Source organism: Hibiscus syriacus, unplaced genomic scaffold (assembly GCF_006381635.1).
Source record: "Hibiscus syriacus cultivar Baekdansim isolate YM2019G1 unplaced genomic scaffold, ASM638163v2 tig00116970_pilon, whole genome shotgun sequence".
Lineage (NCBI taxonomy): Eukaryota > Viridiplantae > Streptophyta > Magnoliopsida > Malvales > Malvaceae > Hibiscus > Hibiscus syriacus.
In genome coordinates, this window is record NW_024063494.1 from 1,959,846 (window position 1) to 1,986,151 (window position 26,306).

Genomic DNA, 26,306 nt, shown 5'->3' on the forward strand with positions numbered 1-26,306 from the left:
TTTAATTATTTAATTCAACCCCACTATTTTAATTTTTAAATTTTATTTACTTAATTGAATCATTAAAATTCAATTGATAACCATATATCAAACAAATGACAAGAAATAAGAACAGGTTAATTAAATTTTAAAAAAATCCTAGAAATAATTAGACCATCAGTAAACTGGAGAAGAGGAAAAGGTGTAATTAACTTAGTGTCCTTATTAGTTTGCAATTAACACTAATTGAACCAAAAATACATACAAAAAGTTAATCATAAGAACAAATTACATAATTGATCTACAGCACGAAAAAGAAAATAGAAGACGAAAGAAAGATTATTACTTCATGTTCTTCATCCTTTGCAAATGCCTTGTTTGCTCATATTTTCTTCCATTTTCTCGCAGCTGCAGAAAATTTTCCCCAGATCTGTGAATTTGCCACGTTATTTTCCATCTAGCTTTTAATATCTAAAAGAAACAAAGGAAAAGACCCAGAATAGAAATGAAGCTAGAAATCCAATAGGCCGACAAATTCTGAGATCCCGACGGCGGCGGCGGAATGTGGTAGTAGAAAGGGAAGTAAGGGACGATAGGATTCGGAGGAGGCGGCGTATGGTAGTTTTTGTACGTCGGCGGAGGGAAATACATGCCGCCGATGCCGCCGCCACTTGGTGGAGGTGGAGCGTAGTAATTGTTTCCGCCGCTGGATTGGGATGGCGGAGGGGGAGAATAGTAGTAGTTTCCACCTCCGCTAGAACTGGGTGGAGAAGGTGGCGGTGGACAATAGTTGGGGTTGGGAACCGCAGGAGGAGAAGGAGGAGGAGGAGACGGTGGAGATGGCGGCAGCTTCGACGGGACTTGCTGACATGGATTTTCGCACGAGGAACACATGGTGCACTCGATCTGGTACTTTGAGGATGCGGCATTTGAAGCGGTGAAACTGTCTGCTGCTGCTGATGCTGGTGAACTCAGTAGCATCATCATCAGATGTGTTGTAATGACGATAATTGTCTGAAAACGTTCCATCTATGGAAAGATTTAACAACAAATAACTGTTTTTAAAACAAAACTTTCCTCCTTAATCCACTGGTCTTTGTCTTCAATGTACCACCCAAACAACTGGAATATTGAAAAGGAAGGAAGAGGAAGAGAGAGACGTAGATAAAAGGTGGGTTGGGTTAGGGTGTGTCACCTTATAAAAGAAGAAGCTACTTTATGATGGATTATAAAGTTTTAAAGGGTTAGGGGGTGTCACCTTATACAAGAAGAAGCTACTTTATGATGGATTATAAAATTTTATTAAAACTTTTGGTATATGGTATTCATATTTGTTATACTTAGAGATGTTTTTCGAAAATTTCTCAGTTTTCGTTCTATTAGATTTATCACCACTTCATCAATAATTAATTTTTATATGTCTTTTTATTTATCGGAATTTCTAAAATATTACGTTCTCTGAATATAGATTCCAAGTCAACTACGGTACATAGACAAAATTTAGACAATACCTCTTACAAGTTTACATGACTTATCATGATACAATTTAAAATCTAACCATCTGATTTTTTTAATACGATCAACCTATAAATAATTATCATGATATTGTGACTGACACACGTATTAAAGGTCACTATAAATACTCTAATGAGAATAAGAATGAGCAGTCTATAAACAGTCTACACTCCTTTTTCTTTATGATAATTCAATCTCTCCTTTTAAATACCTTGGCCGTTTTTCCATCAACAGCAACATTTTATTAAAATCAAAAAGATAAATTGTCAACAACTTATACATCAATCTTATTATCATCACCAATATTCAATCTCGATTATATCTAAAATTAAATCAAACTAAGAAATAAACTTTTATAACATTGGTTTCACCATTTATAAATTTTAAATATAACTACATGAGATCTTATTTAAAAAGTGTTGAGACCTTTTTACAACACACAATAGATGTTAATAAATGTTTAGGTTTAAGGGTCTGAAAAAGTTTTAATAAAAATAAAAAATTTAACCAAATGCATATTAAAATTTATTCAATTGAATCATTACGAATAAAAATAATTTGATTATAAAATTGTATATTAGTAGCTGTCGACACCATTTTTCGTCCGGGCGGGGAAAAATTTAGTACGACTTGGCGACTCCGCTGGGGATATTAGAGGGTCAAGCCCTAAATCGATTATATATTGTCTCAATAGTTGGAAATTGAGAATTCAATTTTATTTAATTCATGATTCTTTTGTTTCTTTAAATTCTTTTATTCTTTTATTATTATTTGTATATTAATGTTTGCATTTGATTGATTTTCAGATATTAAAATTTTGGATTCGTTTTAGCTTGATTTTAGTATGGTTGTTTGTCAAAAGTTTGAGAATTTCTCCTCACACACGACACTTGCATTGCATAACATAAGCTCTATACTCGAGCCCTTTCACCTTTAAGTGGGAGTGAAAGCGATGTCTTCGTGAGAATTTATTCTCCTTGTCAGACCTAGCAAGTAGCTTCTGGGGTTCATATGCCATATGTCTTCGTGAGGATTTATTCTTCATGTCAGGCATAGGGAAATGTGTCCTCTCGAATTAAACTCGATCCGCTTAAGCCTATAATGGGTGAGGATTGAGGGTTTGGCTCGCCCAAGGGGGCACCGACAAGGACAATTCGAGTACCTTTACTCCTAGAACCAAAACTCCGCATATAGTAAACTATAGAAACCCACCCGATCTAAGACCATGCTAAAATTCTATCCATAGGTACCCAAATAAGTATACACAAAGGAGAAATGAACTCTAAACTTCTTCTTTTAATTTATCAGATAGATTATTTTTGAATAAATGCATGTGAACTAGAAATTATGCGGTTGGGGTTTTAATTTCCTCTATGTGTTTTATTCATTGTATTTTATGGTTCATTTACTAGTTGAATTTAATCTTTTCATATTTCACTGACATACATTTCCTCTCTTTGATTATATTTTTTGCTAATATCTTTTCCTTGTCCTGTTGCTTTATTTTGTACATAAACATGTTTTTAATACTCAAGTTATTTATCAAAATTAGAAGGCTTTTAAAATGACAATGCCATACGAAGAGGTAAATATATTTTATCATCTTTGACATGTTGGGATGTTGTGAGTTCTTTGAAAGTTGTTCTAAGATAATTACCTTAAAATTAACAAATGTTCCATACATATCATATCATGTCATAAAAGGTATTGATTCTTGAGTTAATAGTCGCATTAGAAGGCTTTCAATAGGATAATGTCACTCGAAGAGGTAGAATAAAAATGCAAAAATGCATCAATGATCCAGAAGGGCGCTCCAAGAAACAACTGAAAATGTACATCAAGCTGGAATACATGAAGCTCAAAGGATGCAGTAAAACAAGCTTTTCAAGGGTGATACGACGATGTTAATACAACTAGCCGAAAAGAAATAATCTGTTTGAAGTCATCATGCAACAATGATAGCCAACACGAGACAGTGGATGATGTCAGTCGCATATGGTCACTCAACAAATGCATTTCTGGAAAAGAAGTCGAAGTTTTGGAATTGTCCATCAAGTCAGGAAATAGAAGAATAATGTTTCCTTGCACATTCAATCAAAATTGAAGAAGTCGAGTAGTGTGATGTGGTTTGTAGTTTCCATCTCTCTTGGTGTATTAAGACATTGTGTGTTCTTTGGAATTTTTTTATGACGATTACTTTGGAATCAATACATTCATTGCATTTGCATTTTTGCATTTGCATTTACATTTACACCTAACCTATTTCTATATGTCCTAACTTATTTTTCTCTGCCATGAACAAGGGGTTTCATGATCAGTTAGTCCACGATACAACTAGGAAATGGCATATGAAAGAAGTTCCAAGAAAAGTAGAGAGCCATACGTCAAAAAATCGCATGTCTAACGAAGAGCAAAGTGAATTGCAACAAATCAGAGAGCAAATGTCCAAGATGATGGATAGAACAGTTGTGATGGCCAAAGGAAAAGAGACTTCTACGCAAAGGGAGAAAGAACTTGACAAGAATAATTCTATAATACAAGAGGCTACTTTTGAACAAGGTAATCCAAGCGAACTTGAGGAGCAACGCACAATCATTATCCATATTGACAAGTTGTCAGGAAGTACAAAAGAAACAGTGACAATGGTAAAATTACGAGTAAAGATGAATGAAGAGAAGCCACGTGATCATTTCAAATGGGGTCAATTCATATTCACTAAAAATCCAAACGCCACCAAAGTACTTGTGAATATGAATGTAAAGGATAACAGGAATCCAACTACAATGGTTCAGCGTTTGAAGCTAGCTTCAAAAACTAATGTTCTTTAAAAAGAGACTTACATCATTGATGACTGAAAGATATGAGGTAGTGACCTTGACTTTGATATTACTCTTATCTCATATGGAGATTTATACAATAAGTTGTTAGAAGAATGAGAAGTGACCCGTCAATATATGAAGCCTTTGTAACCTCCATATCTGGAGTAGTATGATGCCAATGCCCACTGTGAATATCAAGCAGGAGCTCAAGGACATTATATCGAGACCTTTGTTGCCTTCAAGCGTCGAATTTATTGCCTACTAGAGCTTGGAGTATTAGAATTTGAGAACGAGGGTAAATCGGGTTCAATAGTCGAACGTCTGGTCGAGGCGAAGCCAAGCAAGTCCAAGGAAAAAAGCATCAGTAAGGGTATTCAAAACGAATAGCGTCTGTTGAAATACGAAGCCCAAATACTTCAATTGCAAAACGAAAAAGACATTCTGAACAGAGAATTGGAAGTCATGCAAGATTATTTTCAAAAAATCAATCAAGTCTTTAAAAGTGTTGGGATAGGCAATACTCCAGAAGGATGGGCAAAAGAAGCCTCTAAATTGAAGAGTGTCGTCGAACAATGGAAAAGAAATTGTAAAATGCACGAAGAATGAGCTAAGAGGTGCTCTCTTAATATACAGATTATAGAAAATTAACATAAAACAACCTTACAATACTTGAAGATATGGCAAACAAAGAATGAAATATTGAGAACATCCCTTACCGAAGCAGAAGCCTTGTTTCAAAACCACAATCGTAAGAAAAATATTAAACTAAAAATAAGTAGAGCCGGCAATAAAACAATGACAGAGTTGGTACATGATTATAGAAATCTTGCATGAGAACTTCATGATCGTATCGAGTCTCTTACAAAAGAGAATGGTCAATATTGCATGCAACTTCAAAGGTTGAAATGTAAGGTGGAGAAAAAAGACAATGCTATGAATGAGGTGGTTACTCTAGCAAGCAACGTGGCTCATAAGTTGGTCGAATTACCTGTTTTTGCAAGAGATTTAAAGCAGATTGATGGCTCATCACTAGATCATGCTTGGAAGATAACATGGCTCATGAACGAGATAGAAAAGCTAGGAGCCAAAGCTATTTATTATTTGTAGTTTGGTTATTTGATGTACTGAAACCATTTGTGTTCAATGAAAATCATTTAAGATGGTTACTCTGGATTGACACTTTTTTGCATGCATGCATTGCATTTATTTATTTAAATGTTTTATGCATTCCTTATAAAAATCATCAAAATAATTTATGGAAGGTTATGTGATAGTAATACCAAGATCACCCATCTACATTTCTCTTCCACTCTCAATGGAAAAGAGGTTAGAAGCAATAGAGCAGTCTCAGTGAGAGTTACGGGATCAAATATAAGATCAGATGGCCATGCTGCAACAGAGGATGAGAAATCAAACATTAGTCTCTCAAGAAGAAGTGTTGGGTCAGATGACTGGAATATTGGATACAATGGTCGTCAATCGAGAAAGAGTATCCGACGAAAGACGTCAACAAATTGGCACATCAAGTTTAGTTGACCACCTTGGGGCATCTTATTTGGATAAGGGGAGGGATCTCGCGGTTACCGAGAATTTCAAAGGAAAAATTAAGCAATTAGAAGGGTCGATTGAAGAAATAAAAGCTGGTGAGGCGTCCCGTGAAAACTTAGACATAAGAGAGCTAAGCTTTGTCGCCACTATGGTTATTCTCCACGAGTTTAAGGTACCTGAGTTTGAAAAGTATAATGGTACTAGTTGCCCTTTAATCCATTTAAAGATGTTCTTCAGAAAGATAGAGAGGTACTTGAATGATGATGATTTATTGATTCATTGCTTCCACGACAGTCTTACTGGACCAGTTATGGCATGGTATAATCGTTTGAGCAAAGAGAAAATTAAGTCATTGATCGATTTGGCCAATGCTAGAGCAATACGAATATGTCAAAGACTTGGTTCCAAATCGTTAAAATCTCCAGAAATTGAAGATGAAAGCTACGGAAAGCTTTAGAGAATACGCTTTGAGATTCATGTCAGCTCAAGTTCAGTCTCTGATGCTAAAAAAGGAAATGTCACGTATGTTTCATAACACTCTTCCGAACCTTTTCTTTAAATTATTACTCACAGATTCAATGAATGATTTTGAAGATCTTGTGTCAAGTGGGGAACAAGTATAATATGTAATCACAAAAGGGAATTTGAAGACTACCTCTGAAAGATCAGCCATTCAAAAATCAAAAGATAGTGAGGTGAATGAATGTCACATCCAAAGCCCCCACAGTCGCAAAAGAGAGATGACAATTTCATTAATTATGGATCTTCGACAAGTGGCAAGATTAAACCTTCCATACCCCATCCAAAGATGAAATAACCATTGATGGGTTCCTTACCCGAAATAACACATATTTACTCCTTAAAGACCAAACTTTGATATCACTTCCCTTCGAAACAATAAAGTCATGCCCATATTCCCCGAGGCACCAAAATTTGTATTTTTTACCTTCCCAGACAAAAATAACCTTTCCATAACATTACCTTTTTCAGAATAATGACTTTAAAGTCATACATTTCCCTTCCTATACAGAGAACCAACTTTCATTTCCCAACCTCAATAAATCTTGGGGGAACGACGAGGATCTTTCCTGCAAGAAAGACAAGATGGAGTGTTGCAGATCAAGTTTCGCAAGAGAATTCGAATAATTGGGGCATACTAGGAGTGAATAGAAGAAGAAGAAATAAAGAGAATCATTGAAATAATTTTATCATGCATTAATTATATTTTTTCATGTAAATAAGATTAATCTTGAATACTCTTCCCCATGGGGATACCTCTTTTACAAAGACTTCCATGTATGAGATGATGAACGTCTTTGTTTCATTTATCACTTCACAAAATATATCCTTTGTTGTCCCCACTTGAGCCTACAATATTTTTCTTTTGATTCAACCCTAACCAATGATCACCCTTCACACCGAGGGGAAAGATGAAGGAAATCTGCTTGCAAAGATGAAAACCATTAATCCAGATTTTGTTGTAGAGGTAACTCATGTGAAAAATAAAGAGATACCATAAGATGGACCAAATTAGGCATAGCAAGATTGAAGACGGCAGGAAGAATTGATCCTTGGTTCGTTAACCCTTAAACACTTATTTGGGCCAATTTATCCATTTCTTTCATAACCATGATCCCTAGCCTATGTTACGTGCTTGAAAAGTCCCTTATAATCATACATGGATTTCTAAGTGGAGAGACTATCTCCAGATTTCATTCCGCCCCTCAGGGTTAATTTTATTTACAAAATTAGTTTTCTAATTTTTTTAATGCATGATAAGGAAAAATAATAAAAGGAGCAAGACGTAAAATTTTAGTTGACGTCTTGAAACCAAAGGAGAATTCGAGTTGAAAACCTGAAAAGGCAGCTCAAACACGAAGATTGTTAACTATTGCACAGAAGACGATCTTATATATCTCTTGATAAAGCATTGCACAGTCAAAATGTGCTCACGAGGGCTGAGAACCAGTGAATATTTCTATAAGAGAAGCATGATGGTTGTTTCATCAGATCAATGAACACCGAATCAAGGAAGCAAGAAGCCAACCTGAAACACATTACCACCCCAAATTAACCTAAAACACGTTACCTACCCAAGTCATCCTAAGCCTTTTATCAGCATTAATCTTTACACTTTTCAAATGTATTTAATTTTTGAAGGATTAAAAGAAAATTTGACTTATTTGATATTCAGTGAACTCTTGTTTTACAATTTGTTTTGATTGTGAGCTGGAAGAAAATGACAACATTTTTTAATTTTATTCAGCATTTTTCACATTTCTAAAATATAAAACAAGAAGAGAATATTTTCAAACAGGACAATCTCAAGTGAAAAAGGTCATTGAAGCTGGTAAGGCTCATTCTGCCTCAATCAGAGAAAAGAACAAACGATGCCAGAGTAATGAAGACATTTCATATAATTCGAAAGATCAGAAGGACCGTAAGACAGAACTTCTAACATTGTTAAAATAGATGATCGCCTTAGTTGAATGTGGCACATATCCCAACTCATTGCAAAGATGAAAGACAACCATGTTAGAGGAATTGATCACTTCTTAAGTATCCACATGGTTGTGGCATTATAAAGTTAACCTTCAAGCTATTCATTAACATTGTTGATTAGCGATACAAGAGTGAGGCCATTAGAGATTAAGATTTTGGCACGAAGAGAGCCACGAGTACCCACATTGGGGCATTACTAAAACCAGATCTCGCTGAGATAACAAGATTCAAATCAAATAGACATGGTGAATGAGCTTCTCCGTTTGGGAGTGCCAAGGGTAGAATATGAGGACAATGAGAGCTTACTTCAAAACGTTCCTGATAAACCATTGAATTAGAGCCAGAAGAGGCATCAAGACTGTATGCCTGACTACAAGAGAGCATTTATTCTAAGACTGTAACAAAAAACCAAGGATGAATATAAAAATACATGATTGAACAAGATAATCAAATTACTCTTCGGAAGATACAAGCTTAAGCTGACAAGTTACCATTGAGGCAGAATTCATTCAAGATGATCAAAGTGAGGGAAGACTGAGATCTCCACTTTGGAGTGAGAAGAAGTATAATTAATATTTCTGCATACAAGAAATTCATGCATTACATTTAGATTCATTTAAGTGCATTCATACATAAATACATAATTCTTACAGATTTTCCAAGGAAATAAAATAAAGAAAAGAAAAATCATAATTCAAACCTCAAATAGAGGGAATTACATTAATAGTAGAAGAACTTCAAGAATTGAGGATCTCAATACACATAACAATAATAATTTTTGAAGTGGGGCATGTTACCTAGCTAATGTGTTTTTTAGGAACTACGTCTGATTTTCATAGGTTTCTTGACATGGTATTTTTAATTAGTTTTTAAAGAAACTAAGTCTGATTTTCGGAAGTTTCTTGATTATTTTTAAATGAGCTTTCACAGAAACTAAGTCTGATTTTCAGAAGTTTCTTGACGATTTTCAAATTAGATTTTAAAGAAACTAAGTCTGATTTTCATAACTTTCTTGTTGATTTTTAAAATAACTTTCAAAGAAATTAAACCTAACTTTTAGGGGGTTCTTGATATTTTCAAATGAATTTGAAAGAAATTAAGCCTAATTTTTAGGGGTTTCTTGATGTTTTAAAATAAATTTTAAAAAAAACTAAGCTTGATTTTTAGGGGTTTCTTGATGTTTTCAAATGAATTTGAAAGAAATGAAGCCTAATTTTTAGGGGTTTCTCGATGTTTTCAAATGAATTTGAAAGAAGCTAAGCATGATTTTTAGGGGTTTCTCAATGTTTTCAAATGAATTTGAAAGAAGCTAAGCCTGATTTTTAGGGGTTTCTCGATGTTTTCAAATGAATTTGAAAGAAACTAAGTCTAATTTTCAGGAGTTTCTCAATGTCTTCAAATGAATTTGAATGGAGCTAAGCCTAATTTTTAGGGGTTTCTTGACAATTAAGAAACTAAGCTTGATTTTCAAGGGTTTCTTGATGAGTAAGTCATTTGGGCCATCAGTAAGTCTTTCGAGAGTGATGCTTAAATCCTTCGGGTTATCTATAAGTCTTTCGAGCAAGATGATAAGTCCTTCGAGCCATCTATAAGACCTTCGGATAGGATGTTTTCAACATTTCCTTTGCTCGATTTACAACACTTTAAATCAACAACACCCCACTATAGGGATTAACATTTCATATTGCTCGATTCACACACTTCGAATCAGCTTAAGTTCTTCGGGCCACCCATAAGACCTTCGGGCAGGATATTTTCAACATTTCATTTGCTCGATTCACAAGACTTCGAATCAGCAACGCCTCACCAGAGGAGTTAACATTTCATATTGCTCGATTCACAATACTTCGAATAAGCTGAAGTCCTTTAGGCCATCAGTAAGTCTTTCGAGTATGATAAATAAGTCTTTTAGGCCATCTATAAGTTTTCTAGCAAGATGATAAGTCCTTCGGGCCATCCATAAGACCTTTGAGTAGGGTGTTTTCAACATTTTCGGTACTCAATTAATCACATATGGAGTTGAATCAGTAAAACCTCACTTGAGGGACCAACATTACCGGTAGAGAATTCATAATGAAAAGCTTATTCAATCTTTTTCACAACACTTCGAATCTGCAACACATCACTTGAGGGATCAACATTTACATTGGAAAGATCAAGATAAGAAGAACCCATAACCAGAAGAACTGAAGATGAAGACTCAACCAAGAGAACGAAACAAAGATGACATCATTTGCAGCAAGGACTCGACGAATTTCATAGAAAGAGAAGAATTGACATTCCCAGTAAAGAGTTCGTAACGTGACAAGAAGAGACCAAGATGAAAAATTATGCTTTTTTATCTTTGTTTCATTTTCGTTTCATAACAATGAGCAAAGAGAAGAAGTTGTAAGCACCATTTTTTAGCTCACTGGGGTGACCCGGATCCGACTTGGTTTGGACCCGAATGGATTTCTCCATCTCATTGTCATACCCTTCACCAATCGCCCATACCTTGCAACACCCTTGCCTTGCCAGCTCCACGCTCATGCCTCCACCATATCGTGCTTACCATACTACCAAACCCATCATAGGAAATCAGGAGAGATATTGTTTCTATGTTGTAAGGGTATATAATGTTGAAAATATTTTTGTGTTTCGATATAACAAATTAGTTTAAATGAATTTTAAGATTTTACAAATGATTTTCTAAGTATATTCGATTCAATTAATCGAATATCAAATTATTACTCCAAGTCTTTTAAGATTAATCTCAAACCTTACTAAATGTGTAAAATTGTGTTTTATACTTAATATATTTTTGAAACAATTTTCACAAAGTATTTTGAACCAAAATCAAGCCTAAAATCAATTTTTTAGAGTGATTCACTGATCCACCAATCCATGCATCGATGCACCATGAATTAAATTGAACATCGAATGTATTTCATGCATCGATGCACTTACCATGCACTGATGCACTGAGGATTTATGAAAACATCGAATGCATTTGATGCATCGATGCACCAGCCATGCATCGATGCACTCTGGCTATTTTGAAACATCGAATGCACTTGATGCATCGATACACTCTTAGTGCACCGATGCACTAAGGGTCTAACGGTCAAAATATTTGAATTTTACACGATGCACTGACACTCCCAACTGCTTTAATTAATTGTTTTCACACTTAAACGGCTCTATTGACTCCACTAATCATCCCCAACATTCAGAAGTGATTCAAGGTGTATTTAAACAAGCTTAGAAGCCATTGATCAATAACAAGAAACAACAAGCAACTAGAATCAAGAGAGAATCAAAGAGAAAGCATCAAACCTCAAGTTTGAGCATTTCAAGCCTATTTTTCATTCAATATTTATTTTGCTTTCAAGAACACTACTTGTACTCAATTATATTCATTCTTGAGTATTCTTTTCTTTGTTCTAGAATTGTGCAAACAATCTACCTTGTGAGGATTTCCTTGTAAGTTTGCAAATTTGTATTGTTCTCTTTTGGAGAGAGTGTTCTCAAGAATTTGGGGTATAATTCTTGAGGGTTTGTAAGGTTACTCTTTGTCCTCAAAAGAAAGACAAATTAGTGAATTTGTGGAAAATCCTTAGTGTGGATAGCTAAGGTAGTGGACGTAGACTTTGGTTGAGAAAGTCAAACTACTCTAAATCGCTGTGCAATTACTTTTAATTTTCTGCAAAAGCTTCCACCAAATTTTTAATTGCCAATTCACCCCCTCTTGGCCGATTTCGTCAATCGATTAACTCAACATATAACCCGAGAATGAAAAACAATGTAAAGGAGGATTTTATCAATAAGAACGAAAAAACAAAAATTCTTAGCAATAAACATTTTTTCAGCAATCAAAATCAAAGTCTAATTTGAAGGTATCATAATCTATTTATTTTTTCTTTAGTTCTATGCTATTTCAAGAATATATATATATATATATACATACATACATACACACACACACACACATAGAGATAGGGGTTAGAAGCTTAGCGTTCTACCGATGGGTTCGTCGGAGTAGCAAGGTCACTGGGAAAGGATAATGCAGTCGGGGTGAGTTGAGGTCGAAGGGCCACCACGTAGGATGTCTGGTGTTTAGTTCTAGCCCTATGAGGGAAGCTTTGTAGGTGGTGATATTGGTGTTTCGTGGTGTTCTCCACGCCTTGGGATCCCATGGGTGGCCGAGGCGGTGAAGGCTTCGATTTTGTTGGATCGACCACTGTGGGTTGAGTGAAGAAGAAAGGGATATGGTTAGCTAGGGATTATAAAATATCGAACAGAATAGAGATTGGGGAGGGAAGAGTTTGTTTATTTTAGTTTTTGGGTAAATCACGCTAAGGTCCCCAGACTTTTAGCATGTTTTTACATTTAGGTCCCTAAATAGTGGGTTTATTATGAATAGGTCATGTAATTTTAGAAATCTCATGTATTTTGTTCACTAATTTAAGGTTAAATCACATACTGATCCTCTCTGTTTAGTGTGTTTCGCTTTTTAGTCACTAGTTTTAGGGTCAAATTCGTCTTAGGTCCTTTCAAATTTAGCGTGTTTTGTGCTTTGGTCACCTTTCTTTTTATTTTATATGATTTGCGAATTGGATGCATGGGTTTGTATTATTTTAATTTAGTCCTCTGTTGGATGTATTTTTTTAGATTAGCTACTGATATTTATGTTCTTTCATTTTAGTCCTATATATTTATGGTTTTATTACGATTTTGGTGCTCCAATTATACGATTTTGTTGTTTCATACCATGATATTTGTTTTATTAATGTTTATAATCTTAAATTTACTTTACATTTATTTTGTCACCATGTTATGAATGAATCCATATGTTATTGTTTTATATTGTACCATTAAGCATGTTTTATGTATTAGATATTTATTTCACTTACATTATTATGTACTAGATATTTATTTCACTTATATTATTATATATTACTTTATTATATATATATATAAATATTGCATGTAGTGCCTTGTGTAAATATTATGTTTTACATTTTAGTATATTTTATAATAAATATTATGTTTTATGCTAAATATATGTATAGATTTTATTAAATAAAATAAAGTTAAAGCACCTTAAATTGTTTTTAGTCCATATGTATATTTATAATTTTTCTTTAAATGCTTTAATTTACCATTTTAATTTAAATATATTTTATTTAGGCATTTGTATTTAATCATGACATTTTATTTTCGTTTAAAAGTCTCATAAGCATAACTCAATCGATTACATAATTGGATTAATGGTAGTATTTATTTTAAAATATTAAGAAAAAACTGTCTTAAAGTAACTAGATGTTATTTTCTGATGTTTTAAAATAAATAAATATCACATTAGAAAAACCTAAAAAAATTGATTGCATTTAAAACTTATTTAAACTTATCAAAACAATTCGCCTAATTTTATTAGGGATTAAGTCTTGATATTTTTAAATAATTGAATATCCCTTATCTTTTCTAATCATATATAATTTGGATGAATTTCTTTTTTAGGTCGAATAAAATAATTTAAACTTGAATTCTTAGGAAAAATTATTATATTCCTTTTATTTCAGTTGGAAAAAGAAACATTCGTCCTAAAGTATTTTAGGGATTATTTTCTCTTCGATTGGAAATATTGGAATATTTTTTATTTCTTCTTAGAATTTTTCGTTAAATAAAAATTGCATGGTTGAGTTTAGAATAATGGGATCGTAATTTAAATTTATGTTTGAATCCTTAGATTTTCACTATTAGAGACAATTTATAATCGATGGGGTACCAATTTTGGGCGTTGTAGAGTGCTTATCCTTTCCCACACGCAATCGATCACCAAACCCTTTGTTAAATGAATCTTTGATTACACGTAGACTGATTTATCTTTAAAATGATGTTTTCTTAAAAACTATTTCAAAAGAAATTTTTTAGGTATTCGACCTACCTAACTCAAAAGGTCGATGGCGACTCCAAAACATTTTCAAAGAAAACCCCTAAGTCGTACTGAGTTTTTCCCGTCCGGGCGAAAAACGGTGTCGACAGTAGTTATATAAAAAAGGAATAAAAATAAAAATATTTCTAAACGTTTATACAAATGGTCATTTTATTATCTATCTTTTTATGAGTATTTTAAATTGTAACCTTTTAAATTTTTTATCAGAAAGATAATGTTAGATTAAAAGTATTGAATAATTAATGATCAATCTATATTAATAACGTAATATTTTCACTCATATTCAATTATTGATGTAGTATTTTCAAATGTCTTTATTTGATTAATATTATTTATTAAAAGATGTGATATCTTTGCTTTTAAAACATTTAAAGTTGTTTATTTGTATTATGAACTCATTAAGTAGGATTTGTTATTTTTTTCTATATTCGCCGTTAGTCTCTTTTTTTTACTTTATAATCGACGATGATATTAATCTTGGTATTGGTTGCCGACCGTCGGTATTTATTATTTTTCCTTTGCTTTATTATAGTCTATCATTGTTTTTTCTTGTTTTTTATTCTCAATAACTTTGTCTTTTTAGTACGTATTTTCAGCTTTTTGACATGTTTTCTCCGTCTCTATGGCATATTTTTTGTTGTTTGGTCGTTGTTTTCGTTTATTTTTTTAAGGTTGGATTTGACATCGCCACGACTGATCAAGATGGTGTTTATTTGTTATCATGGTGATCTTCTCTACTTTAAACTCTCGGATTGAATTTGGATGTGCAATTTGCATTCGTGGATAGTATTTTCACATCGCTTGATTCTGATTTGCGGTATGTCGGTGGTCTTTCAATAGTTTTATTCCTTTTTGTGATTCATTTGTCGATTCAGTCAGATCTATTCGTAGTTATCTCTTGTTCGATTTTATTTGGTTAGGTATTTTAACATTTTCCTTATATGATTTGTATGTGATAAGTGACTAGTTTTTTTTTATTTAGAAAAATAATTCTTATTATATGTTTATTTACAGTTATGCTTGTAAATTTTTATTATAATTTAGATATTTTTAATTTTTAATAAAATTAACGAATTCTATAAAATAAAGTTGTTTATTTGTTCATGAATGAAATGTCAACGACTGTATAATATAAAATGATTGAGTAGCAGAGTATTAGTTCATATAATATATACAATATATCCAAAAATAAAACCTTAAAAATAAATGATAATTTGTGTTAAGTATTATATATTTTTATAATAACTATATTATAACAATTATTTGTTAATGGGTTAAACTATATGAATTTTGACTGTTTACTATAATTTTGATATTATTTATTTCATTTGTCATATTGAATTATTATTAATTTATTATATCGTAAACAAAATTGTTAGGGTTGCTCGAAATTATGAGTAAGGATGTGTGTGGTTTTGCTTCTTATCAACCCGATCCGATACAAAACCTATACACTTTCGATCTGATTCAATATCGAACCAAAAAATACATACCTTTCGCTTGACACGAACCGATCAGAGTTTTTTGAGAAAACTCAAACTCGATCAGTTTCTTGAGATAAAACCTTAACTAAAATAATACAATTATAAAAATATTACTTTTATTTAATAAAAATAGAAATTTAATTAAAAAAAATACATTGAGATGTATTATTATAATTATCTATAAATATATAAGGTAAATATATATATATATATATATATTAAGTGGGGTCGGATTATGTCGAATATTTTTTATTCTAAACCTAAACTTGATCTAACCCGAATATAACCTCTAAAAAATCCGACTTGACCTCATATGAACTCGATTTTTATTAAAAAAAAATCCAATCTAATAAAACCTGATCGAATCTGATATGATAGATATTTGTTGGGTTCGGATCTCGTATCTATCTCTGATTCTAAGAGATGACCCACCGACACGTTCTTTTTTTATGTGATTGTCCGAAATTTACGCTCAATGCGAGGGGATTTACGTCTATTTAGTAAAAAGTTAGTGGTATTTTTGGTATTTTACAGGAGCGTAGATCAAGCCGCGAAGAAAACGCAAGGTAAACGTGGTTCTTTTGGCCTCATTGAGTAGCTTTCTTTTATTGTTCAAGAATTCTCATTTTTAAGCTGAGTTTAATTAATACAAATTTATATAATAATCATGAAAATAACTATTATATAACCTAGTCACATTGATAATTAAAATATTATGAAAATTTAATTTAAAATAAAATTATACAAGATAAAATTCAAATCAAAATAATTTTATAGAAAAACAAATACAAATAAATTTTAATAAATAATAAGATATTCAAATGAATTTAAATAGTCATTTGGATTTGACTATCATCTTATATAAATTATTTTCACAATTATTCTTGTTTAATTTTGGATATGTTCTATTTTTTTAAAGAAGAAGGTGAACAAATTATAATTATTATAGTTTTTAATAATTAATTCTCATTATAAATTAAGATTTAACAATTAAATATTGGTATTTGGTAACGACAATGTAATTGGTCCATTATAAATGTAGGAAAAACCTTTAATTTCATGCTATAATATGATTAATTGCGCCTTGAGTGGACATAAGAACAAATATTAGGCATGGTGAGGACATAAATGTTGTCCATGTGAATTAATGAGACTTATTAAGGATACACACAGCTGCCCAAAGTAACAGGATGGATCAAATAACGGACGGACATAAGGTTTTATGTTAGAATTAATTTTTAAAATTTTAGGCAATTCTATAGGGATTAAAAATAGATTATTAATAGAAAATATACGATGATTTGAATCTTTTACATAAATGATTGCCCCCGGCCGCCCCTACAATTTATCCCTAATCGAGGAGGTGTTATTGTCGCACTTTTTAAAAATTTCAAATTCTTATATGATTTAGATTATTTTTATTATTATCTATCGATAACCTAATTTCATACTCCTAAAATTTTATAATTTTTTACTCTCAATTTTCTAATATAAATTCTTAAGTCTCATCTCTGATTAATGAGATCGTGACATTTTCTTTAGAAATATTAAATATTTTTTAAAATATACTTTTATAAATTTATTGTTTTAAAATAATCTTTAATGAATTTAGATCTTTAAAATAAATTCTTTAATGAATAAAGATGAATTTCGTCAGTAGATATATGAAAAAAACTACCGATCCATGAACCTTTCAGACTTTGATTTAAATTACACAACCATACTAATTAATGTATAGTTATATTCGGTGACGTTTTACACGTTGAGATATAATTGTAGGGTTTTAAGATACTTTTTTCTTGTGTTTTTGTACGTATCAAGATACGGTCATCATTTTCGTTTGCATGCATGAAGAAATATATTAGAAATGAATATATGATGGAGACATACGCAGGTATTATCGTCCGTTCGATACGTATTACACATATTTTTTAGATAAAATTTATATAACTTTTTTAAAATTATTTTGTAATTTGGTTTTCGACGTATCTTTTTAAACATTTCAATGTTTCGTAAGATAAAGGCACATTACGACAGACATGTTTCCTAGATGTTTAAAAATAAGTCTAACGTCATTTGTCTCTCTGTATATGCTATTGAAAGAATGTTATTTTCATAAATAATAATAAGAAGATTACTTATCATAAATTATTTTAAAAATAATGTATATAACCGAGGTTCCATTTTTAACCTTGAATTATTACATTGTACCCTAGAATTACCCGAACTTTCCAGGCTGGTTCGGTGGGTGGTTTAAGAAATATAGGAAGAGATAGGCCTGTTTTGTCATAAAGTATTGGGAGTGGGGCCCACTAGGGTGGCTCGTGACCATAATGATAATCCAAATGTCTAGAAAAGACCACATGAAAGAGTGTCGGTCCCTTTGTTCTCCTTTTTCTTTTTGATGGGTCAATTGACAGTCAAATCGGCTTGAATCTATGTTAATATTCGTTGATCACACTTTATTAGTATGTTTATAAATATCACTGTAATTTAAAAGGGTTATAATCGAGTCATTTAATTAATCGAGTGCACAATCTTCTGTTGTTTAAATAACAGTAATTGTCAGAGTATTTTTAGTAAGTTTATAAATTGTTACCATATTTCAAAAAGTTACGATTCAATCACTCAAATTAATTTTCTTGTGCTCTCCATGGAGGAACATTCGTTGGTGAGAACAAGAACATGTGTTGATAGGAAGACCATCTAAAGGTAGATAACGTAAATTGAGGTTCAAGAAGTTTGAAAATGTTGAGGTACTTTTTGTTGCTTTTTATAAGAGAGATTCTCGAGAGTTGAATATGATGAATTAAACGAATAGTTCAAAATGAACCGTAAGGTAAAAATCGAGACTTACTAACCACAAATACAATTAATCGTTACTTTTTAACTACTCAAAGTATTTAAATTCGATTCAGTTCGACTCATAAACACTTATACTCCATATAAAACATTATGGTCGTAACTACTAAATTGATTACTCAAAGATTGATTCTATCATTCTTTTGAAAAAACCCAAAACAATGGATTAGTTACAATTGCTAAAACAATGGTGTTGAGTAAAGTTTAAGGAATAATGCCCAAAATTGTATTTACAGTTTGAAAGTTGAGGTGGAAAATTGTTGGTGAATTGTCAAGTTTCAACTAACCCAATTTGATTAACTAAATTGACACAAAAGAAATTCATTATTCCAAACTCAGATACCATTTATATTCATGGAATGGTGACATTTTCCTATAGAGTTCGGTTCAAGATAATTGGATTAACAATCGAATCAAATCGAGTTTGAGTTGAGATAATCGGATAAAGGGGTTCGAGGCAGGTGGTGGTGTTCAAAGATAATGAAGTATCGATGGCGACATGTGCAGAAGGGAGCAAGACAAGCAATAAGGAACCCCATTGCACTCTTGATGAAAGAAATCGAATTTGAATCTTTTCTCGAAGTCAAGATTATTAGAAGAGACAATCACGAATTCCGAATATAAATCGTAAAATGTGCAAGAAAAATATAAAAATGAAAACCAAAATGGAAGATCAGACTTCATCTGTTATTAGAGTTAGAAAAAGGAGTCTCCTATGATATGCTCATGACTAGGAACAATTCTTGGAAAAGCACCCAAAAGTTAGTTTTTTCCCTACCAAATTTCGTTACCCAAAAAAACAATAAAAAATCCACATTATCGCCTTTGTGTATCATGCGGACGTATCTTACAAACGTTGTAATTATCGTCCATGGTAATGGATCGATCCAAAATTATCCGTTTTCCCGATCCTCTTACGTTCAAAATGAACTGGCAGAACATGATATTCACAGAAGGAAGATGCAGTTTAGTGTTAAGTGAATATCCCCGTTGATTCACTTAGAGAACTTGAGAATGTAAGTTTCCCTACACCAGAATATTTTTGAGGGAATACCCGTCAAAATCGAACTCATGTTCAGCTGGTGCGATGGTGTCTTGCTGCCAGGAAAATGGAACACTGAATGTTTAGTGAATAATCCCCGCCGATTCATGTATGTCAATAAAGAGGAAAAGGAAACCAACCTGTTTCAGAAGAGCACTCATGAGATCCTCTTGTCCGAAGTGATCGGGGTACAGATTGGTAGCGGTCTCAGACTTGACCCTTACAGTACCGTCGACGAGAAGGGAGTTCAGATGTTGATTACCATTTTGCGCATTTACATGCCCCGTACTATCTCCGGATGAGAACGTTGCCTTGCTTACGACGGTTTCACTCCTGTTCTGTCCGTTCACTTGACCAGACGAAAATCCTTGTTGAACTAAAACTGATTGTGCGTGACTGAGGTTGCCTTGTAGAGAGTTTGAATGCCGAGAGGCATCTAATGTCATCCCTGCATTCTGCAGCTCCCAATTTTGGGGTTTATGTTGATTCAAGTCATTAAATATATCGTAACTCGGCATGAATCCCACTGATTCTTTGATATCCGAGTTAACATCTTCCTGAAAATCCACTTTGGGTGTGAGACTAGAAATCCCCGGTGTGTTTCCAAGAGGGAAACTGTAACCGAGTAGTTTCGAAGCGTGATTCATGGGGAAATTCAACATCGAAGAGTTCTGCGAAACTGGATTATAACTAGGGGTTCTGATATTTTCTTGAATCCCGTTTCTAGTAGGACATTGGCAGCAATTCCGTTGGATAATATAGGCTGCCCCATCGGTGAGAGAAGTCTCGGAGCATGACCAAGACTGGAATCATTGAGCATCTGCCCTCTAGCCTGTGGCTGAGCCATTTGCATCAATAACGGATTGTTTTGGCTACTTTGCGGAGCATGGGAAGTGACTTGCATATTCATGTTTCCCATTGATTGGGCACCGTGGTGCAACCCAGCAAGCTGCTTCGGCTCCATGGTTGTTGGAATTCCGTGTAGTAAATTCATTTGTTTATTATTGTTCACATGTTGCTGCCCTTCTCCGAATCTTAACTTCGGGTTTTCAAAGCTAAAAAAATTTCTTTGATCAACAAGAGGCACAGGTAAGCCCGATTTACCAGTCGGCCGACCAAGCCCTGCTGCTTCGAGTGTGGCAAGACTTTGTGCGGGAAGCTGACCAGTGGCAGCAAGAGTTTGAAGATCGAGTACATTGAGCGAAGAAAGTGGCCCGAAAGTTGCATCTTGGGGGCTCATAAAAGTGTTATTCAGATTACTCGGGTGTTGCGATACCCCGCTCAACCGTCTAAGATACAAGCGATATTTCTGATCACACGATAACAAAGTAATAGTAATCAAAATTTATTAAATGCAAATGCAGGCAAGTAAAAAGCTCGGGTATTTGGTGAACTGCAACCTACCTGAAGGTGGCTGGCAACATTTTCTCTGGTAAGTCCGGGAACATTCATCAACTCCAAAATTTTCTTCGGGACAGCCTCTATATTAGAAGATCAACCAGAAAAATCATACAAGAGGAAAGACAGCAGTGCTTGAAGTTAATTTAAAAAGCATTTCAGCAAAATCGAAAGAAATGGGATAAAGACTCGTACTGTCAATGCCTAGTTGATTAACTGCCACGACAAACTGTTGATGGAGCTCAACAGACCAAACAACCCTCGGCTTCTTTAGCGTTGATGTATCATCCCTCTCATCGGTTTCATCTTCATCATCCTTCCTACGTTTCGAGCTTTTCCAATTCCCTTCATTAGCCGAGGAAGAGTAACCCGCATCTTCCGAGTGTTTTAGCTGCTGATCCCCTTCTTCGACACTTCCCGATTGCTCAAAGTCCTTCCACTCGTTTTTCCTCTTCCGAACCACGTGCTGCCATATGTTCTTCAGTGCTTCAATACGAACCGGTTTGATTAGGTAATCGCAGGCACCGTGTGTAACACCCTTCATAACGACATGTTTTCCATCATCCGCAGACATCACTGCAGAAAAATATAAGTCGGAATCACATTAAAATTTCAAATTCATAGCGGTTACATCTCGATATCAAACATCTATGAACTATGATAAGAATGTGTGCTTACTGATAACAGGGAGATCCATCTCTAAACCGATGTGCTCAAGAAGCTTGAATCCGTCCATGTCCGGCATGTGGACATCGCTGATAACGATATCGAACCCGTTTTTGTTCTCTCTTAGCATAGATAATGCAGTAGCCGCTCGATTGCATTTGGTAACTGAAAAATAATACCATAAAAATCCAATGAAAATCAACACCTTAAGCTCAAAATGAGATGCACCCGCGTTTTACATATGCACAAGATTAAGACAAACCAGTTCATTGAAGCAATTCGCCGAACATAAACTAAACTCACACGGAAATCATAGCTCAGAGTCTTACAAAATGTTAAAACTATTTCCAAATCTAGGAATAAAAGATCCATTTCTTCCCCCTTTTGTTTTACCAGATAGAAAGTGCAACAAAATCAAGAACAAGAAAAACAACCAAATTCAGAAGTCGAAATCAAAAACACAAAATCATGTCTCCAAAAATCGAAAATTAGTAATCAAACCAAAGATCTAAAGACGGCCCGAGGAAGAAATACCTTCGTAGAGACATGTTCTCAGCATCTTCTCCAAGATCATAAGACAAGTTGGATCATCATCAACAACGAGAACACGCAAACCAGCAGGAAACTGATCAGCAGCAGCAGCATCTCCAGCTTTCCAGCCAGCACTAGAGCTGGCTGTTGACATATATACCTTTCCACTACTTGAATTCATCTCTCTAAATACTGATCCAAATTCCAAACCCAAGAAAAAAAAAGGGGGAAAATTATGCAGAAAGTTTCTGGATTTCACATGCTTAAACATGAACTAAGCAGATTGATAGTTTGATGCATGGTTGAAAACTGAAAGAACCCTAAGCTGATAAGCTAAAGATTTGCAGCAAAAAAGAAAGAATTTCCCTAAACGGATTGAAAATGAAGAGATTTGCATGTCTCGTCTTTAAGTTTCGATTTTTTGGGGGGAGTTAATAATTATTTTATTTGAATAAAATAACTAAATGAAATTTCTTTTAATTTTTTTATTTAAAAGTGGGTCAGTCATTGGGGAGTGGATCCAGCTCACACATGAAGTTAACTAACTCCACATATCCAACTCTACTCTAAGCACATGTTAAAAGTTAAAATAAAAAAAAAAAAAAAAAAACTGTTTAACTTTTGTTTTTAACGGTAAAAACATTTATAAAGAATGATAGTCTAATTTAAGATTAAATAAAGTCGTAATTAGAAATATTAAAAAAATTAATATTTTTAGTTGAATGTAACTTGAAATATTAATTTTTTAACATTTTTAATTAGCAACCAAAAATATTTTATTTTTCAGAATATTTTAGATTATATAAATATTAAAAAATAATATTTTAGATTAAGTTGAACAAAAAAATATTAATTTATTTTAGTATTTTCGATTGTGCCTTAAATTAGGTCTTCATATAGTAGAACTATCCGGTAAATTTTTTTTCCATGAAACTCTATCTTATTTTTTACATGATCAATTTTTTAAAATTTTGTATAATTTATTAAAAATATAATTTAATTTCAAAAGTTTCGTAAAATTTATTTGTAAAAAATAATTTAATAGTGATTATAAAATTATATCTATTTAGAATATTTTATATTTATTGATAATGTTCCGCACTCTCCACACACAATTATTAAAACTTGAGACCTTTAAAAAAATAACACACTTTTTTACTAATAAAATTGATTGATGGGTTGGATGATAATTTTTAAATGTAGACAACTTCACCAAATAATATAACATTTGTTATAGTTTCCTAAATAATTTCTTACTTAACTTATTTTCCTAAAAGAAATGTTAATAATTTCTTTCTAAATAAGCCAATTATCTTTATTTATAATTGTTAACCAATATAATTACCATAATATATAAAAATATATTTTTAGTTTTTGTTTAATTCAAATTATTATTATTATTATTATAGGGGAAAGAGCTCTGATTTTGATGTAAACTGTTCAACTATTTTCCCTCTGTGAAGTTATATTCTTCACTGACTAAGCTTTTATTATTATTATTAATTTTTTATCTTTTTGTCTCTTTCGTGTCCCCATTTGCCACGTGTCCTGTTCAACCTCCTCCATATGTTGTTTTTGCAGTCTTCTGATTCATTCAGTACATTTCTCCCCTTTTTGTCTTCTACTATTTTTAATTTAAGGTAATTGATTTATAATTAATTAAACTTAATTTTTTTAACAAAGCTTTAATTTTCTTTATTTTGTTATTTATTTATCAAATTAATCTTAAAATTATGTTTATTTTATTTTTCAGAATACTATATATAAATATATGTATTATTAATATATGTATTCATTTCATATAAAGAAATATATATATATATAAAATTTAGATCCGTTCTCGTGGTGATGATGATCAGCTTCTCCTTTTTTTTTCTTCACTGATATTTATAGGCGATGATCAATTTTATGTGGGTTTTGGTCCACCGTTACACTACCTTTTAAGGGTTGGAAACATAGTAGCATGTTGGAATGAGTATGAGATTGTATTTATAGATTCGGGTTTATCATAAAAAAATCAACCTTAGATAATAGGATGATTATCTCTTGTAAATTTGATATATTTACAAATAATATCTTTCTTTATATTAATTAGGTTTCTATTTATTAAAAAATAAAAATTATATATGTATCAGATCAAATCAGATTCGGACTTCACCTTAAAATTAGGTTAAATTTATAATTGGATGAAATCTCTCTAAACACATATTAAAACAAATAACATCTAAAAATACAATACTCGATAGAATTCAAGTTAATTGAAAACTCATCCTAATCCATGCCTATCCATAGTCGTAGGCATACTTCATAAGACTAGATGTGAAGGAGTTAACTTGAAAATATTAATTAGTTGAATCCATTGAATTATTTTAGTAGTAAAATGAAATGTTATTATTCTTAGAAGATTCAAATTCAAACAATTGTATTTATAGGGTGTATGTACATTGTCATAAGATTAATAAAATATTGAATAAATTTATATTATAGTCGCTTAGAATATTAAAAATGTCAATTACTTGAAAATTGATTTCAAAGAAGTGTTAGAATATAAGCAATCTTATATATTTAGACACTATTATTGATTTAATGGCATAATAATGAAAATAAAAACATTTCAAAAAGTTACCAATGAGGTTGGTTTAAGTGATAACAAGCTTGATATTAATTGAGCATGTTCCGAATTTGATGTCTTGTGTAAGCATAAAATCTCTTCCGAGATACTCATCCACCAAATCAGGTTTGTGACATGGGTTGATTGGATTAGTCAAGACATAATCCTGGAAAACCAGAGGGCAACCAAAAAAAAATTCTTAAAGGTATGACTAAAATGAATATTTATATTTGAAAAGACCAAAGTATAAAAATCCCAAAAGTTGATGACTGTGGGTGTAATTTAAAAAATAGAAACTTATTACTATATCCAACTAAGATGACTGACACAAGTGTTAGAAGGGCCCACCTTCAAAGAAAAAAGGGGGACCACTGTCCTACTTTAGATTACCACGTCAGCAGAGAGGCATCAAACGTTTACGTGTTGGATGATCATTAAGGAACACGTGGTGCTGTCCCTTGTGGGCCAGTGAGTGGGTCTGCCATCAACTAAAATACAAAAACGGGAAAACCAACGCTGAAAGATGGCGGGCCTACGTTTTTGCAGTGTATGTGCGTCACTTCTTAACACGCCCGTTTTCATTGAGAAACAAAAAAGAAATCGAGTAGAATACGAACTCGAGTAGGTAAAAACATTTCAAATTTCAAAAGATATTTATAAATTTACTCAATTTCATTTTAAAAAATTAATAAATAATGAGTCGAGTCGTATCAATTTTTTTATAGATAATAGTAAATTAATTTTAAGTTTGATTTTTTATAAAAAAACATTTGATCCTACTCAGTACAAAAAGTATAATAAAATATTTAACTTTTAAATTCGATTTTTTATGAAAAATATTCAATACTACTCAGTACAGCAAGAATAGTAGTATATTTAATATTTAAATGATGTACGATAATGTTTCCTTTGTCCTCCTGAATTTGTTATTTTTCATGTCTATGGCTTATCATGAAAGGATTTTAAGAAGAAAATGAGGGTGATATTAACTATTTTACTTTTTATCGTACATTTTGACTTATTCTTTTTTTATACGAAGTGTTCTATATTCATTGTATAAATTGATGATGAAAGCAAATAGGGTACATAAACTATAGATGTTTCACCCCTCAAGGTTTGGACTAGGGGAGGATGCAATAAGCCCCTTAGAGAGTCAAATATATCCTCATTATTTCAAAAAAAATGATTAAATGTAGTTTAATGTGTTTAAAAAATAAAAATAAAAATATATTCATTATTAAAAAAATTTAGACATTTATTTTTAAATTTCTGGATCTGTAACTAGTTTAAACGAAGAATTACAGCCAATGATCAGATGGATTTTGACAGATGCTAAAGTTTTATGTTTTCATAAGAAGGTAGATAAGATATGAATGGGTAAGGGATTATCTCTCCTCTCGGTTCGAGTCGAGAG

General features: G+C 32.4%; 1 protein-coding gene and 1 pseudogene across 1 annotated transcript; both read right to left on the minus strand.

Annotated features, from left to right (window-relative positions):
• Positions 1-397: 397 nt before the first annotated feature.
• Positions 398-10,562, minus strand: LOC120191496 (arp2/3 complex-activating protein rickA-like). The gene is made up of 2 exons (XM_039194435.1): positions 10,551-10,562; positions 398-1,059 (listed from the first exon to the last, which is right to left on the minus strand). The coding sequence occupies exon 2, from the start codon at positions 1,006-1,008 to the stop codon at positions 451-453; it is 558 nt and encodes a 185-aa protein (XP_039050366.1). The 5' UTR covers positions 1,009-1,059; positions 10,551-10,562; the 3' UTR covers positions 398-450.
• Positions 10,563-19,300: 8,738 nt separating this feature from the next.
• LOC120191570 lies at positions 19,301-22,601 on the minus strand (annotated as a pseudogene).
• Between the last annotated feature and the right edge of the window lie 3,705 nt (positions 22,602-26,306).

Bases quoted from the DNA above. Each gene is read 5' to 3' on its own strand.
- LOC120191496 (XM_039194435.1), bottom strand. From the start codon at position 1,008: ATGGAACGTTTTCAGACAATTATCGTCATTACAACACATCTGATGATG.